Genomic DNA, 12,036 nt, shown 5'->3' with positions numbered 1-12,036 from the left:
AATGCAAAATGCATGAGATGTATAAGTCTACCTCCAAATGCCCAAGCTGTCACATGATTATTCACTTACATTCACAATGTATGAGGGAAACTGTTCTCTGTTACAGCTCAACCTAATGAGAAATCAGACTGTTTAGCTCAGTGGCAGTGACACAGACAACCAGCTGAGGTATGTGTTTGTGGAGTGTACAAACACTATTGTGGCTGCGTCAGTGGCTGCAGGCTGGGGTTAGCAGGACCTACTTACACCATCCACAGATGGGGCCAGTACTTGTGGCCTATAAATCTCTGAAGCAGGCAGCATTTTTTCTCTAGTCCAGACCTCTAAAAGTGGAGCACATAAGAAACACCTGTGTTGACATGTCATTCACTGTCATCCAAGCATACTGCTTTTTCACTGGATACTGTCAGGCATGTTTGAAGAGTCATCTCCAATATCTCACTGTGAATCAGCTCCACCTAGTGAAACCAGTCTTACAAAACAATCTAGTAGAGCATTATGAGCAATAAAATAATACAGTATTTTCTCACAAAGATGTATGTAAAATAAGAGAAACACAGCCTTTAGATTGTAAACGTTCTGTATTCTAGAACATCTTTGTACCAATTAAAACAGTTTGTTGAGATACAATATAAATACAATTCTGTACATTATAATATTGTAAATACTATGTTCAAATACATTTCTATTTACACCTCCTCATGAGGGAGAGCAGCTTTGATCTCTTCTTTAAAGTAAGGTCTTGGGTTTCTTTCATTAACTTGAAATTACAGCATTAATATATATAACTATATTTCTAATCAGTTCCACAGTACACCACATCAACTGCTGACATAAAATATGTCTCTTTCAGTTTACAAAACTATTTTACATCTTTCCCATGATCTGATATTGTCCATCACACGTTCATCCATCCCTCCCTGTAAAAAAACCTAAATTCATTTGTTGGCATGAGTACCTTTACAAATACTTAAAAATGTTACTCACTAGTCAAATAAACAAAGAATGGTGTGAGAGCAATTACTGTGGGCTTCATCATTAGTTGTTCATCCTAACAGTTGGATGGCATTTTAAATGCCCCTGGGCATCACGTCATACATAGGCTTTAGGGTCCATATGTTTAGGTATATTCATATCCCAGTCAGCACATTACATCCTTGGTCAGGGACAGCATCCATAGAGGAGTCTGTCTTTGTTTTGACAGGGCAGTAAGGCATCAGGATAGCCAGGCCTCAGACGAAGCCCAGCTGCTTCATTCAGCTGATAATGATAATGACACAGCTAGCTAACTCAGTTTCCTGCCCCTCGAGAGGCACAAAGCAGTTGAATCACTGAGAAACACACATAGGAAATGTTTAAATTGTCCCTGATGGAAGACAACGTAACGTACTGTACTCTCAGACGATCCTCTCCAGTGCAAGCATTCAGACAGCAATGGTAATAGTCCCAAGTTCAGTGGGGATTATTTGTCATTCCACAGTGTTACAGTACTACTCCAATGAGCTAATTTAGCATAATGGGCAACATGGCAACTGCAGTCATAATAGCTTCATAGCAATTGATGATTTGCAATTGGCCCAACGTTCAGAAGGGCTTGTGGCCTTGGTTAATCATAGAAATATGGCACTATGCTTTACTTGGACAAACATACCTGTATATATGTACACACAAATAAACATGAAATAAAATATCAGTTTTAACAGCAGATATGAAACCCTAGTTCTTTGGTTACCCCTGACATATCATCATGACTTGAATAACAAACAGGGATATCAGTTTTACAAACAGTAGTACATTCTTAATCAAAATACCCCAGATTATGCCCCACTTTGACCCTATGGAGGATATGGTATTTAACAGAAATATTAGATGATGAACAGATTCAATGATACAAATGTAAGAAATAAAGTTTGAATCTGGAGTCTTCATTGAAGGTTTAACTTCTCTATCAAAAATAACATGATAGAAAATGGGGATGTGTGCATATGACTCTCAGTGAATAATAATGGAGATATACCTTCATAAAATGCTCTGGTCAGATATGTTAAAGGAAAGCAGACATTAATGAACACTAAGAGAACACATGTCATGTAGAAAGAAGGATGGATTATGAGAAGGAGAGGAGCAGGTTCTGGACTCAGCTGTTGCACACTGGCAGCTGGCCCTACTCTAGGCACTGTTCTGGGTCTGGGGACCCTCCCCTGGGTCCATGGTAGTCATGGGTGGAGTGGTAGTCCTCCCTGCCTGAGCCCTACAGGACAAGGGTCTGAGGATCTGTGTCCATAGAGGGCGGTCCTCTGGTGAGACGGGAGGGCTTCACAAACACTCCGTGGCCAGGAGGACAGCGGAAGTACACCCTGCCCTGGACCGTTCCATTGTGCTTGCCTTTTGGGAGAGAGGGTGTTAAGTACACAGCTTATTCCTGTGAGACAACGATACCCTATTCAGATACAGTATGCTAGGATGACAAACAGAAAGGGAAACGTTTTTATATTTTAAATGTGCGACCACTACTGTTTCAATCATTGACTTACCCACTGCCAGGTCGAGCTCCACCCCCACCCAGATCCCTTTGGCGAACTCTACTCCTCCGACATAGTGCACTGTGCCGCTCCTCTTCCCCACCCACACCTGCTCCCCGGGGGCCATCCAGTCAGGCAGCTGGGCCACAGGTGAGCCCTCGTCCCCACTGGAAGAGTCCCCAGATGGCTCAGCACTGCTGGGGTTGGGGCTGGGACAGGGGCTTCCGTGTGGCAGGTCTCCCTGGGCTGGCTCCTGGATCACAGGATCCCCTCCTGCTCGTTGGGCTGGGGCTGGGACTGGGCAAGGCACAGCTACACTGACACACTCTGCCATTGTGATGGTTGCATTGTGATGGTTGCATTTAGGGGGTGGGGCATCTCCAGGAAGAGTTGTGTTAATGACTAGTGAGTCTTTCTCAAAGGTCTCCTCCACCTCCTCCTCTTCCTCCTTCAACTGTTGGATGGAGTCTGAATCCTCTTGCCACCCTTCTTCGAAGTGTCCTAGCTCGCCCTCTCCAATGCCGTCATCTGCCCCTTTAAAGTCGGTGAACTCCTGGCTGACACTGAGGACACACCTCCGGGGCAGTGGGGAGGCCTGCTGCTCTGTGCAGTTAGGAATACTCACAGGAGAAGAGGGGGGGATGGGCAGGGATTGGACCCCACACAAGAAGGGGGCAGGGTGCTGGGTCTCACCCCCCACTGAGGCATTTTTGGTCTGGGTGCAGCCTCGCCCCGTGGGGCAGGAGAGGGGCTCGTGGGGGTCTCGTCCTGTGGAGCTGAGCTGGTCCGAGCTGTCGCTGGCGCTGAAGGGCACGTCAGAGAGCGTGGCGTTGGATGTGCTGTGGGAGAAGTAGCCGCTGGTGCAGCTGCTGGCTGTAGGGCTCCGTGACACCTCTCTGTCCACCCCTCCTCCCCGTCCCCCCTTCAGCTCAGAGCGCACACACAGCACCCCCTCCTGATTCTCCAGGGTGGCGTTGTAGACCTCAAAGTTGGCAAAGTCCTCAGGTATGTAAGACTTGAAACTGTGGAAGTCCTGAGGGCCCAGGCCCAGACTCAGGGCCATTTCTATGTCTGTCTCCTCCTCCTCTGAGTCCTGACCAAACCAACAGTAACAGGACACAAGACAAGAGCCACCAAGGACAATGTCAGCTACATCCACTCTGCAGTGGAACCTTCATTGTTATTGGTTATTAAGAATGTATTGAAGACAATGAATGTAGCTAGTGATGGAGTGTTGAGATGATGTTGGAAGATGGGGTGGGTAACATGGACTGGTGATGTGGACTTCATGCTGCATAATGTACACTTGGCATTCAATCTCATGCTTTACTTACTTTCATGTGTGGCACTATGTGTGACACCATTTGCCTGGCATCAAGCTTGAGCTTGTCTAATCGTGCAGGTCTAATCGTGTGGTACAGTGTGTGTGTGTGTGTGTTTGTTAGTGACACTTACAGCGGTGTGTGGCAGTGTATGGCAGAGCGGTCTGCTGATGGAGGTGGGAGTGGAAGTAGAGGTGGAGAGGGTGCGGTGGCCCTCACTGCCGGCCCTGGGCCGGGGCCAGGGGCAGGGAGGGGGGAGCAGCGTGGGGCTGTCCACACATGAGCGCATGCTCTGCAGATGGGGTCAGAACAACAGCACACACTTCACACACACAGGCATGCATGGAGCAGGGAGTTTCCTAACAGTCCAGGGCATTCAAGGGTTTGTACAGTTAGTGGTCAATGGCAAGTAAGTAACACAGGCATGCAGTCAACACTGAACGTAAAACTAAATGTGTGTTAAATTGATATTGTTGGAAAAGCCACAAAATGTACTAATTGAGGAACAAATTAGGGGTCAAATGTCATCACAGTCAGACATTCTTTGCCAAGCTAAAGATTTTGTCCCACACACAATCTGTAGTTTTGTGTGAGTGCTCCTTTCGTCTGCATTACAAGTTTGGTTGGTTGGATATTGTGGCTCTTCCTGGTTGAAATCATGCATTTGAAAGTCATGCCAGCCCAGTGCAGCAAAGGCATCAGTGCTGTGGATGAGATGGCATCATGGGGCATGGGACTTTCTGTTCATTCATAAAGTAGTTCAGCCATTGCAATTAGCAATTATCAGACAGGTTTAGTACAATGAGTAATTGTTCTAATCAAGTCAGAATGTGTAGTTGAATAATGTCTCTATGATTAAAGCTTTCACATTGTAGAAAAGGAAGGACGTTACTGGACATGACTAACATGAATGTGACAGCAGCGAGAGGGGGGATGGGGGTGGGGGTGACAGAAGGAGATGAGAACACAAAACACAGAAAAGGAAATGTGTAAAGACAGGGATAGAAAGGAGGGATGAGATGAGGGGACTGAGATAGATTAAGGAGAGACAGAGGAACCCTTCCAGACAGACAGACAGACAGACAGACAGACAGACAGACAGACAGACCTCCTGTCCCAGCAGAGGCCGGGCCTCCAGGGTTCTCTTGGCCTTGTTCTCCTCTTTGACAGGCAGCAGGGACTTGAGAAACTTGGGCGGCTGGGGTGAGAGCACCTTGAAGGGGCTTGAGTTGAAGAACGTTGGACTCTCTGGTACCAGACCTACAAAAGGAAACAAACAGTCATAGTATCAACTCTTCTCTTCAAAAAGATTGTTTTCACAGCTGTCATACTACAGTATATGCCCAATGCCTATGGATGGTATTATGTCTTTGTTGCGTACCGGGATTCTCCTTGTTCTTGAGGGGTGTGCCACACAGAGATCCATCCATTAGACTGCAGTCAGAGACGTCCAGATGAGTTTCACAATGGCCCTGGATAATGAAATACAGCCAGGTTATAGCTGCATAATTTCTAGTGATAGTTAGAAATGTTCAGTTTGTTTTAGAAGATTAGAAAGATCCCCACTGTACCTTACAGTCATCATCCTCACATCCCGTCAAGTCTGTTTTACTGCAGGACGTCTGGAAAATATAGTTTACTCTCAGTGTCACATATGGACTCAGGACTGTTACCCACACATAGCACTCAACTCCTAATGAATCAGGGAAAGTCACATCTCTGAATGTTTTGCCAGGCACTAACATGGTCCGTCTCTTACATGTTGTACGTTGGGGGTGCTGATGCTCCTCCTGATGTGTCTGCCTTTGACAGAGAGTGCCTCCTTTACTGTCACCGCCTGCAGATACCAAACAAAAAAACAGTAAAAGGTCAGGAGGCTGTGTAAGACTGTGAAATGAGTGTGTGTGTGTGTGAGTGTGAGTGTGTGAATGTGATGCTACTGAACCTGTCGCAGCCTCTCCAGACTGAGGATGTTCTCCACCTCCAGCACCCCTCTAGTGTATTTCTCTATGTAGGTCTCTCCGTCTTGGGACTCCTCTGTCTCTCCACGTGCAGCCATAAGGGCCAGGGTCTCCCTCTCCTCAGGCTCCTCTGAGGCCTGGCCAGGAGAGAACAGAAATGAGAACAGGTCTCTCTGGGTACATCCATCTGATCACTTTCATAGGTATAGAGCTAGCAAGATATGCCAACTGAGTGTAGAGAAAAAACACTTTGTTGTCAGACAGAGTAACATCAAACAGATTTCACTGTTGGTGACATACAGTGACAGTAACATATGATAAAACCTGGTACCTTTGGTATGTTGGACACAATCTCATAGGTGACTCCACAGGAGTAAAGTGTGTTCTTCAGAGACATCCTTCTCTTGAGACTCTGAGTGAAGCTCTACATGAGAAAAAGCAAAGACTTTTACTTTATCATGCAAAAGTATGAGGTCACTTAACACCCGTTGCGTGGAGCACAAACAAACTTTTAAAATCATCCTAAAAGCCGACCCTGAGTGATAGGCGAGAAGCAACGTTAAAAACCACCGTACAAACCTGTTTGTTGTAGATGTTGACAGCGACCCTTTTGCGGACGACCAGCTCCATGGAGGCTGGATGACTGAGCTGTACAGTGGCTTTGATGATCAGGTAAATGCGCTCGTTGGGTGACGTGACGCGGTTAAGGTGCACAGAGTCATGGATGGACGAGTCCCAGGAGCAAACCGCTGACACCTGGTGGTGAGATGAGAAGTGTTACAGCACCAGCTCAACACACTCTGAAGTGTCTCGATGAGCAATAGTTGAGTGCATATGGAGTGGTTTTCCTCCTGGCCAGAGGGGGCAGTGGTACCTCGTCATCACTGTGTCTGATGATGGGCAGGTAGAAGAACTGGCTGCCGTGCTCCTTGGGCAGAATGGAGTTGACCCCAGCAGCATGGGGCCCTGTTAACAGCTCATTCACTGTCAAATTATCCGCTGGAGAGGCACATGAAAGAAACTAAATGTTAGTCTACAATCAATCAATAAACATAAAAACACATAAGAAATCACATGAGAATGTTGAGGTGTGATTTGTGATTCTTCAGTGACTTTACTCATTGCAGCAGAGATTATAGAGGAAAGGTTTCCACCATCTCACAATACAGTCACTAAGGTCACCTCTCACCATTTAAGTCCAGGAAGAGCACAGGGATGTGAGCCTCCATTCCAGCAGAGGGAGCCCTGCAACAGTCAGACACAGGAACACAGAGTCAGCTGCAGCATATCAAAACATCCAACACTGAGGTTGTGTGGTGTGCATGCTGTGTGTGAGTGTATGGCATGGGACTATTGTGAATAACAGAGAGAAATACATGTTTGAGTACTGTGTGTGTGTGTGTAGCTCACCAGTGTGCAGGGGCCCCCGGTATGCCACTGCCAGGGGCAGGCACCAGTACAGCGTTCCTCTCCTCAGTCAGCCCAACCCACTGCTCCACCAGCCGAGCCTCCCGCTCCATATCCTCCTCCGACTTCTCTGGAGAGATCAAGAGAGAGAAAAAGTGAGGGTGAGTGAGTGAGAAAGAAGAAGAACAAGAGGACGGGAGTCGGAGAGAGAGAGGTAGCACATGAGATGACACATGATTCACCTGACAACAGGTTGGTAAGCTACCACAACTACAACCAAACAGATCAATACAGGGACTCACCCTGTTTGTTGATTATCTTCTTGATCTGTTCATCCAGGTACTCCCTGCGTTTGATGAGGGCCTCAGACCATCGCTCCCGCACACAGTTCAGATCCTCCTCCTGGAGGCCAAGAGAGCACCGTCAGGACCAGCAGGCTACGTGTGTCAGAGTGCCGGCAAAACTTTACCAGAGGGTGAATGATGGTTTCCTGTTCTGTGGACAGGTATCTGACGGGGGTACCAGACCGATTGTGGCTTAGTGCTGGAGTTATTGGTATTGACATGGCTGATGTAACGGCCCACTCAAAGCTAATCCTCTTAAAGTGCATTGACATTTTTCTTCCCAAAACTAAACTCCTTGAAGTCAAAATCAAAGCCTCCAAGCCTGTACTGTGTTGGCTGAGAAAAAGACTATGGTAAAGATTATACTTCCTCACCACTCCCAACCACCCACCCACACACACACCCACCCACCCACACACCCACACAAATCACAGCCACGCAGAATCCTACCTGAATGCATGGGAGGGTCAACCTCGGAAGAGACCATAGAGAGCACAGACCGATTCCGATTTGCGGTTTCAGAGCACCCATAGACCTCAAAGTCAATTAAAGCCAACCTTAGTGTGCAACTGCAAATGAACTCCCCCATGCAAAATGAGTCATGCAGCCATGCATTGGTCATGTGATTGAGTGAGGCATATTACATACTCCTGCAGCTCTTCAGTGGCGGGAAGCAGACAGCAGGAAGTTAGTGTGCGTAACTGTAACCTGAGGTAGGGGTTGTGAAACAGGGACAGGACCCCAGACACGACTGGGTGGGGGGAGACTTGGGTGACAGTGAATGTTGCCTAAGATTTGTCTGTTTGGTCCAAATCTTCTAATGAAGCTAAATAGTGTCAGAATAAGAATCCATCCGTTTCCAGCTTTGGGATGGATCTCCTTCAGATTTGACCCTTGTGATCCAATGTCCCACTGTGTGAGGTCACTGCCTTCTGCCTCCCACCCACTGCTCTCAGTGGCGCCCCCTGTCTGCAAGCACATGACCAGCTGGTTTCCATCATGCCTCATTATTGATAGCAGCAGCAAACAGCAGCAGACTGAGGAGGTACCTGATAACTATCCATATCGACATCCTCCTCCCTCTGGCAGGAGAGAATACACTCAGTCAAACAGAGAGGACCAGCAGACGCCTCTCCACTACAGCTTTGGGTAAGGCTATGTTCAAACTTGGATACGATACTCTGTGTAGACCGATACTTCAGCATTCAATACTCTATTGATGCTTCCCTCACACCATGTGAATAATGACCCGATGGTTGAGACCTTTCACTACATCAGACATTGTTACTGTGGTTCAACATGGGTCGTAACTCAATATCTAAGCCCTAAAACCTCTTCAGAACTGAATTGAAGACAACAATTACATTTACATACAGTGCAGTATCGAAACCAGCTAGATGACCTGTATAGCACAGTTCACTGGTTATTGCCAGGAATCCCAGGATATATTGTCCTAGATATCTCAAGTCCATCAACAGAGCTGCATACTGTGTGTACGCAGAGCAGGACAGTCTTTAACTCAGTGTGCATGATGCAGTAATACAAGCCCATACATTCCTTCCTCTTCATTACAGTTACTGTCAGCCAGTGCCTGATCTAGTCATGGCAGTGGCCCAAAATAGAATCACCACCAACATGCTGATTCTGCTCTACACACAGTACAGTACAGTACAGTACATGTAACACTGATATAAACACACACATTTCCAGAAGATTTATCAAAGTGGAACCAATTTTATTAGAGTTGAAATAAAATTGCCAGAGTTGACATTGACATATAATACTGCAGTAACTCATAATGAAACTCTTGACTGTAATACAGCTGAGTGTGTGTGTGTGTGTGTGTGTGTGTACGCGTGGTGTCCACTGACCTGGTAGCTGTCCAGGGGTCTCTGTAGCTTGGTGGAGCGGGCAGACACACAACCAATAGAGACAGACAGCACAGCCTCCACCAGCAGGGGGAGAGTGCCTGAGTGTTGCACAGGCTTCACACACACCTCCAGCCTTCGAGAGTGACCCTGAGAAGGTAAACATACACACACACACAAATTCAGCATTACGATACAGATCAAAATCCTGGCTGATCAACCTCAAACTCCATCTCACCTGGCGGAGCTGGAAGACCCCCCCTGTGCTGATGTCCTTCCCAGGTTGCAGCTCCACAGCTGAGTACTCGCCCTGCTCGTTCAGCTCCAGAATGGAGGCCCACAGCTCAATACTACGAGACACCTCACTCCACCTGGGACACACCACAGTCGAGGGGAGTGTGTGAGATTAGGCAGGGTTACTAGAAGTTAGTGTGCTGTGTGATGTATATGTGTGCCATGTACCTGTCTCTGAGTGTCCGTGTCTTCGCCTGCAGTGCATCTAACTCCCAGAGGGAGCGTCCGTTCCCAGCACATCGATGGCCCCACACCTCGATGGCCAACGCCCCGTCTGAGATGAACTCTAAAAACTCCTCTGTTACATGGACCACATAGTCCTTGCACATAGATGGAGATTTGACAGATATTAGCAGGGTTCTCCCCAAAGAATGTAAGAGTGGCACTACGCCATGCTGTGGACTTTTCGGCGCCACTATGTAAACATTACAAGGCAAATTAAACTATATATTTTGTAATGATAGTTACTCTATCTTTGATCACCAACAACATCGTTGTTAAAAGTGAAAGTGTTATGATGTTCCACTGTGAATTCAGCATTTTAGCTGTATTTTTTGTGCATTTTGACATGAATAAACCCGAGTTGGGTTTTGATAATGCAATCCAGTGTCATGCTGTTAAAACAAATCCTGGGGAGAACCCTGATTAGGATAACTACAAATATTCTAGAACATTTAGCACACCATATACATTTTACAATTGGAGCATACATAAACACACACATTCATTTGTGTATTACAACCCCCTTTAATCAACATCAGTCTTCCACACAGCAGAGGGCACTCTTTCCCCTACCTTGCAGTGGTCGAACCTGACAGTGAACTGGGCTTCGGGGGTGCGGGGGGAGGGCGTGTCTGGGCTGACCATGGGCGGGGCCACAGTGGGCTCGGCTTGCTCCCAGAAGGTGTACTGACAGAAGACGAAGTTGGACAGGTTGAGAGGCAGTCCTGTGGCCTCTCTGATCCTCACCTATAGCAAACAAAGACAGACAAACACAGGTAGACAAACACAGGTAGACAGACAACACAGACACAATCATAGAGTCAGGTGCAGGTCAGCATCAGTCCAGAAAATAGAGTAGTACTGTAGATGCTTTTTTTTGTTTTTGTTTCGTCCCTTACTATTTTCTATCTGGAGTTTTTAAATCCCTGATCACCCATCACGTACCCTACAGGTGAGCTTTCTGGCCATGTGGACAATCTCCCCGTTGGTGTCCATGACCTCATAGCTGCTGCTCTCGCTGGAGTTCTCTGACGAGTCGTCTCCACCAACCAGGCGCTCCGGTACTGCCCCACTCACCCTCATCAGCTCTATGTGCAGCCTGCCTGCTACCTGTCACAGATACAGAGGGACACAACACATCATCAACATGGTTCAGGATAGGCCTAAACTGATACAGAGCACAGATACCGTATGGACATAGGCACATAATGCTCATAAAGTCGTAAAGAGCTTAGAGAAGCAATTTGACAGTCACTTGCATCAATGTAATACAATAGTAGTAAGGCGAACATACAGCGTAGACACATATTGAGAACAGGCATAACAGTAAACAGAAGTACTGTCAAAGGTTGATAGTTGCACAAATCACACAGAATAAAGTAAGTAGACCTCCAGTAGGAGATCTGTTGTTACCTCCCCCTGTTGGCTGATGATGGGAACAGCATACTGCAGTTTGATATCATGGAAAAGGCACTCCAGGAAGACGTTGGCCACCCCGATGAGGTTGTGGTTCTCCTGCGCCTCATAGAAGGGGTCACTGTGCTTCGTGTTCAGCTTGTTATACTGGAGAGACCAACCTCAGATTAACATCTGACTCATCTCTTCTTCCTCATATCTAGTTCTTCAACATTTCAGCCCACTGATCCGTTCTTGCTCCAATTTACACTCAAGCATTCATTCATTCCAAAGTGAATCAGTACAATGGTCACAGAATGTATTCTACCCCATGCCCTCTCCCAGAGTCTCTCTCTCTGAAAATGCTTTCGATAATCTTTCCCTGTGTACAGTACTCCTCCCATCCCTCCGTCTCTCACCATCTCCTCATTCCCCTCTTTCCAGTCTCTGTAGTGGTCTCTCATGTCCACCAGCTTGTTCTCCAGCTTCTCGATGGTCCACACCTGAGTCCCCTTTCCTTTCCTCCTCACTTGGATGGCCGGCTCACTCACTATTGCTCCACGCTGTCCAACACAAACACATTTGACAGTTGACATACTGTACACAACCCATACACAATCCACTGGACCCAAATGACTGACCATACCAGAATCAGTTTCTCTTAATACATCTATTGGATTAGAAAATATTTAGGTCATTGT

The 12,036-nt window shown here is 46.9% G+C and overlaps 1 protein-coding gene across 1 annotated transcript in view; it reads right to left on the bottom strand.

Annotated features, from left to right (window-relative positions):
• Positions 1-562: 562 nt before the first annotated feature.
• kif13a (kinesin family member 13A) overlaps positions 563-12,036 on the bottom strand; it is a 35,843-nt gene continuing 24,369 nt past the window's right edge. Inside the window, exons 19-39 of the mRNA XM_083678994.1 lie at positions 11,755-11,898; positions 11,354-11,503; positions 10,886-11,050; positions 10,514-10,687; positions 9,887-10,038; positions 9,663-9,795; positions 9,428-9,574; positions 7,515-7,614; positions 7,216-7,342; positions 6,995-7,050; positions 6,680-6,804; positions 6,385-6,561; positions 6,137-6,229; positions 5,790-5,942; positions 5,604-5,681; positions 5,416-5,466; positions 5,226-5,316; positions 4,953-5,104; positions 3,978-4,136; positions 2,535-3,615; positions 563-2,385 (exon numbers count right to left, since the gene is read on the bottom strand). Of these exons, the coding sequence (XP_083535120.1) occupies positions 2,252-2,385; positions 2,535-3,615; positions 3,978-4,136; positions 4,953-5,104; positions 5,226-5,316; positions 5,416-5,466; positions 5,604-5,681; positions 5,790-5,942; positions 6,137-6,229; positions 6,385-6,561; positions 6,680-6,804; positions 6,995-7,050; positions 7,216-7,342; positions 7,515-7,614; positions 9,428-9,574; positions 9,663-9,795; positions 9,887-10,038; positions 10,514-10,687; positions 10,886-11,050; positions 11,354-11,503; positions 11,755-11,898 (3,642 nt within the window). The 3' untranslated portion in view covers positions 563-2,251. The remainder of the gene's footprint in view (positions 2,386-2,534; positions 3,616-3,977; positions 4,137-4,952; positions 5,105-5,225; positions 5,317-5,415; positions 5,467-5,603; positions 5,682-5,789; positions 5,943-6,136; positions 6,230-6,384; positions 6,562-6,679; positions 6,805-6,994; positions 7,051-7,215; positions 7,343-7,514; positions 7,615-9,427; positions 9,575-9,662; positions 9,796-9,886; positions 10,039-10,513; positions 10,688-10,885; positions 11,051-11,353; positions 11,504-11,754; positions 11,899-12,036) is intronic.

This window comes from Argentina silus (genome assembly GCF_951799395.1).
Source record: "Argentina silus genome assembly, chromosome: 10".
NCBI lineage: Eukaryota > Metazoa > Chordata > Actinopteri > Argentiniformes > Argentinidae > Argentina > Argentina silus.
The sequence above is the reverse complement of the archived record's forward strand: the minus strand, read 5'-3'. Positions and strand labels throughout refer to the sequence as shown.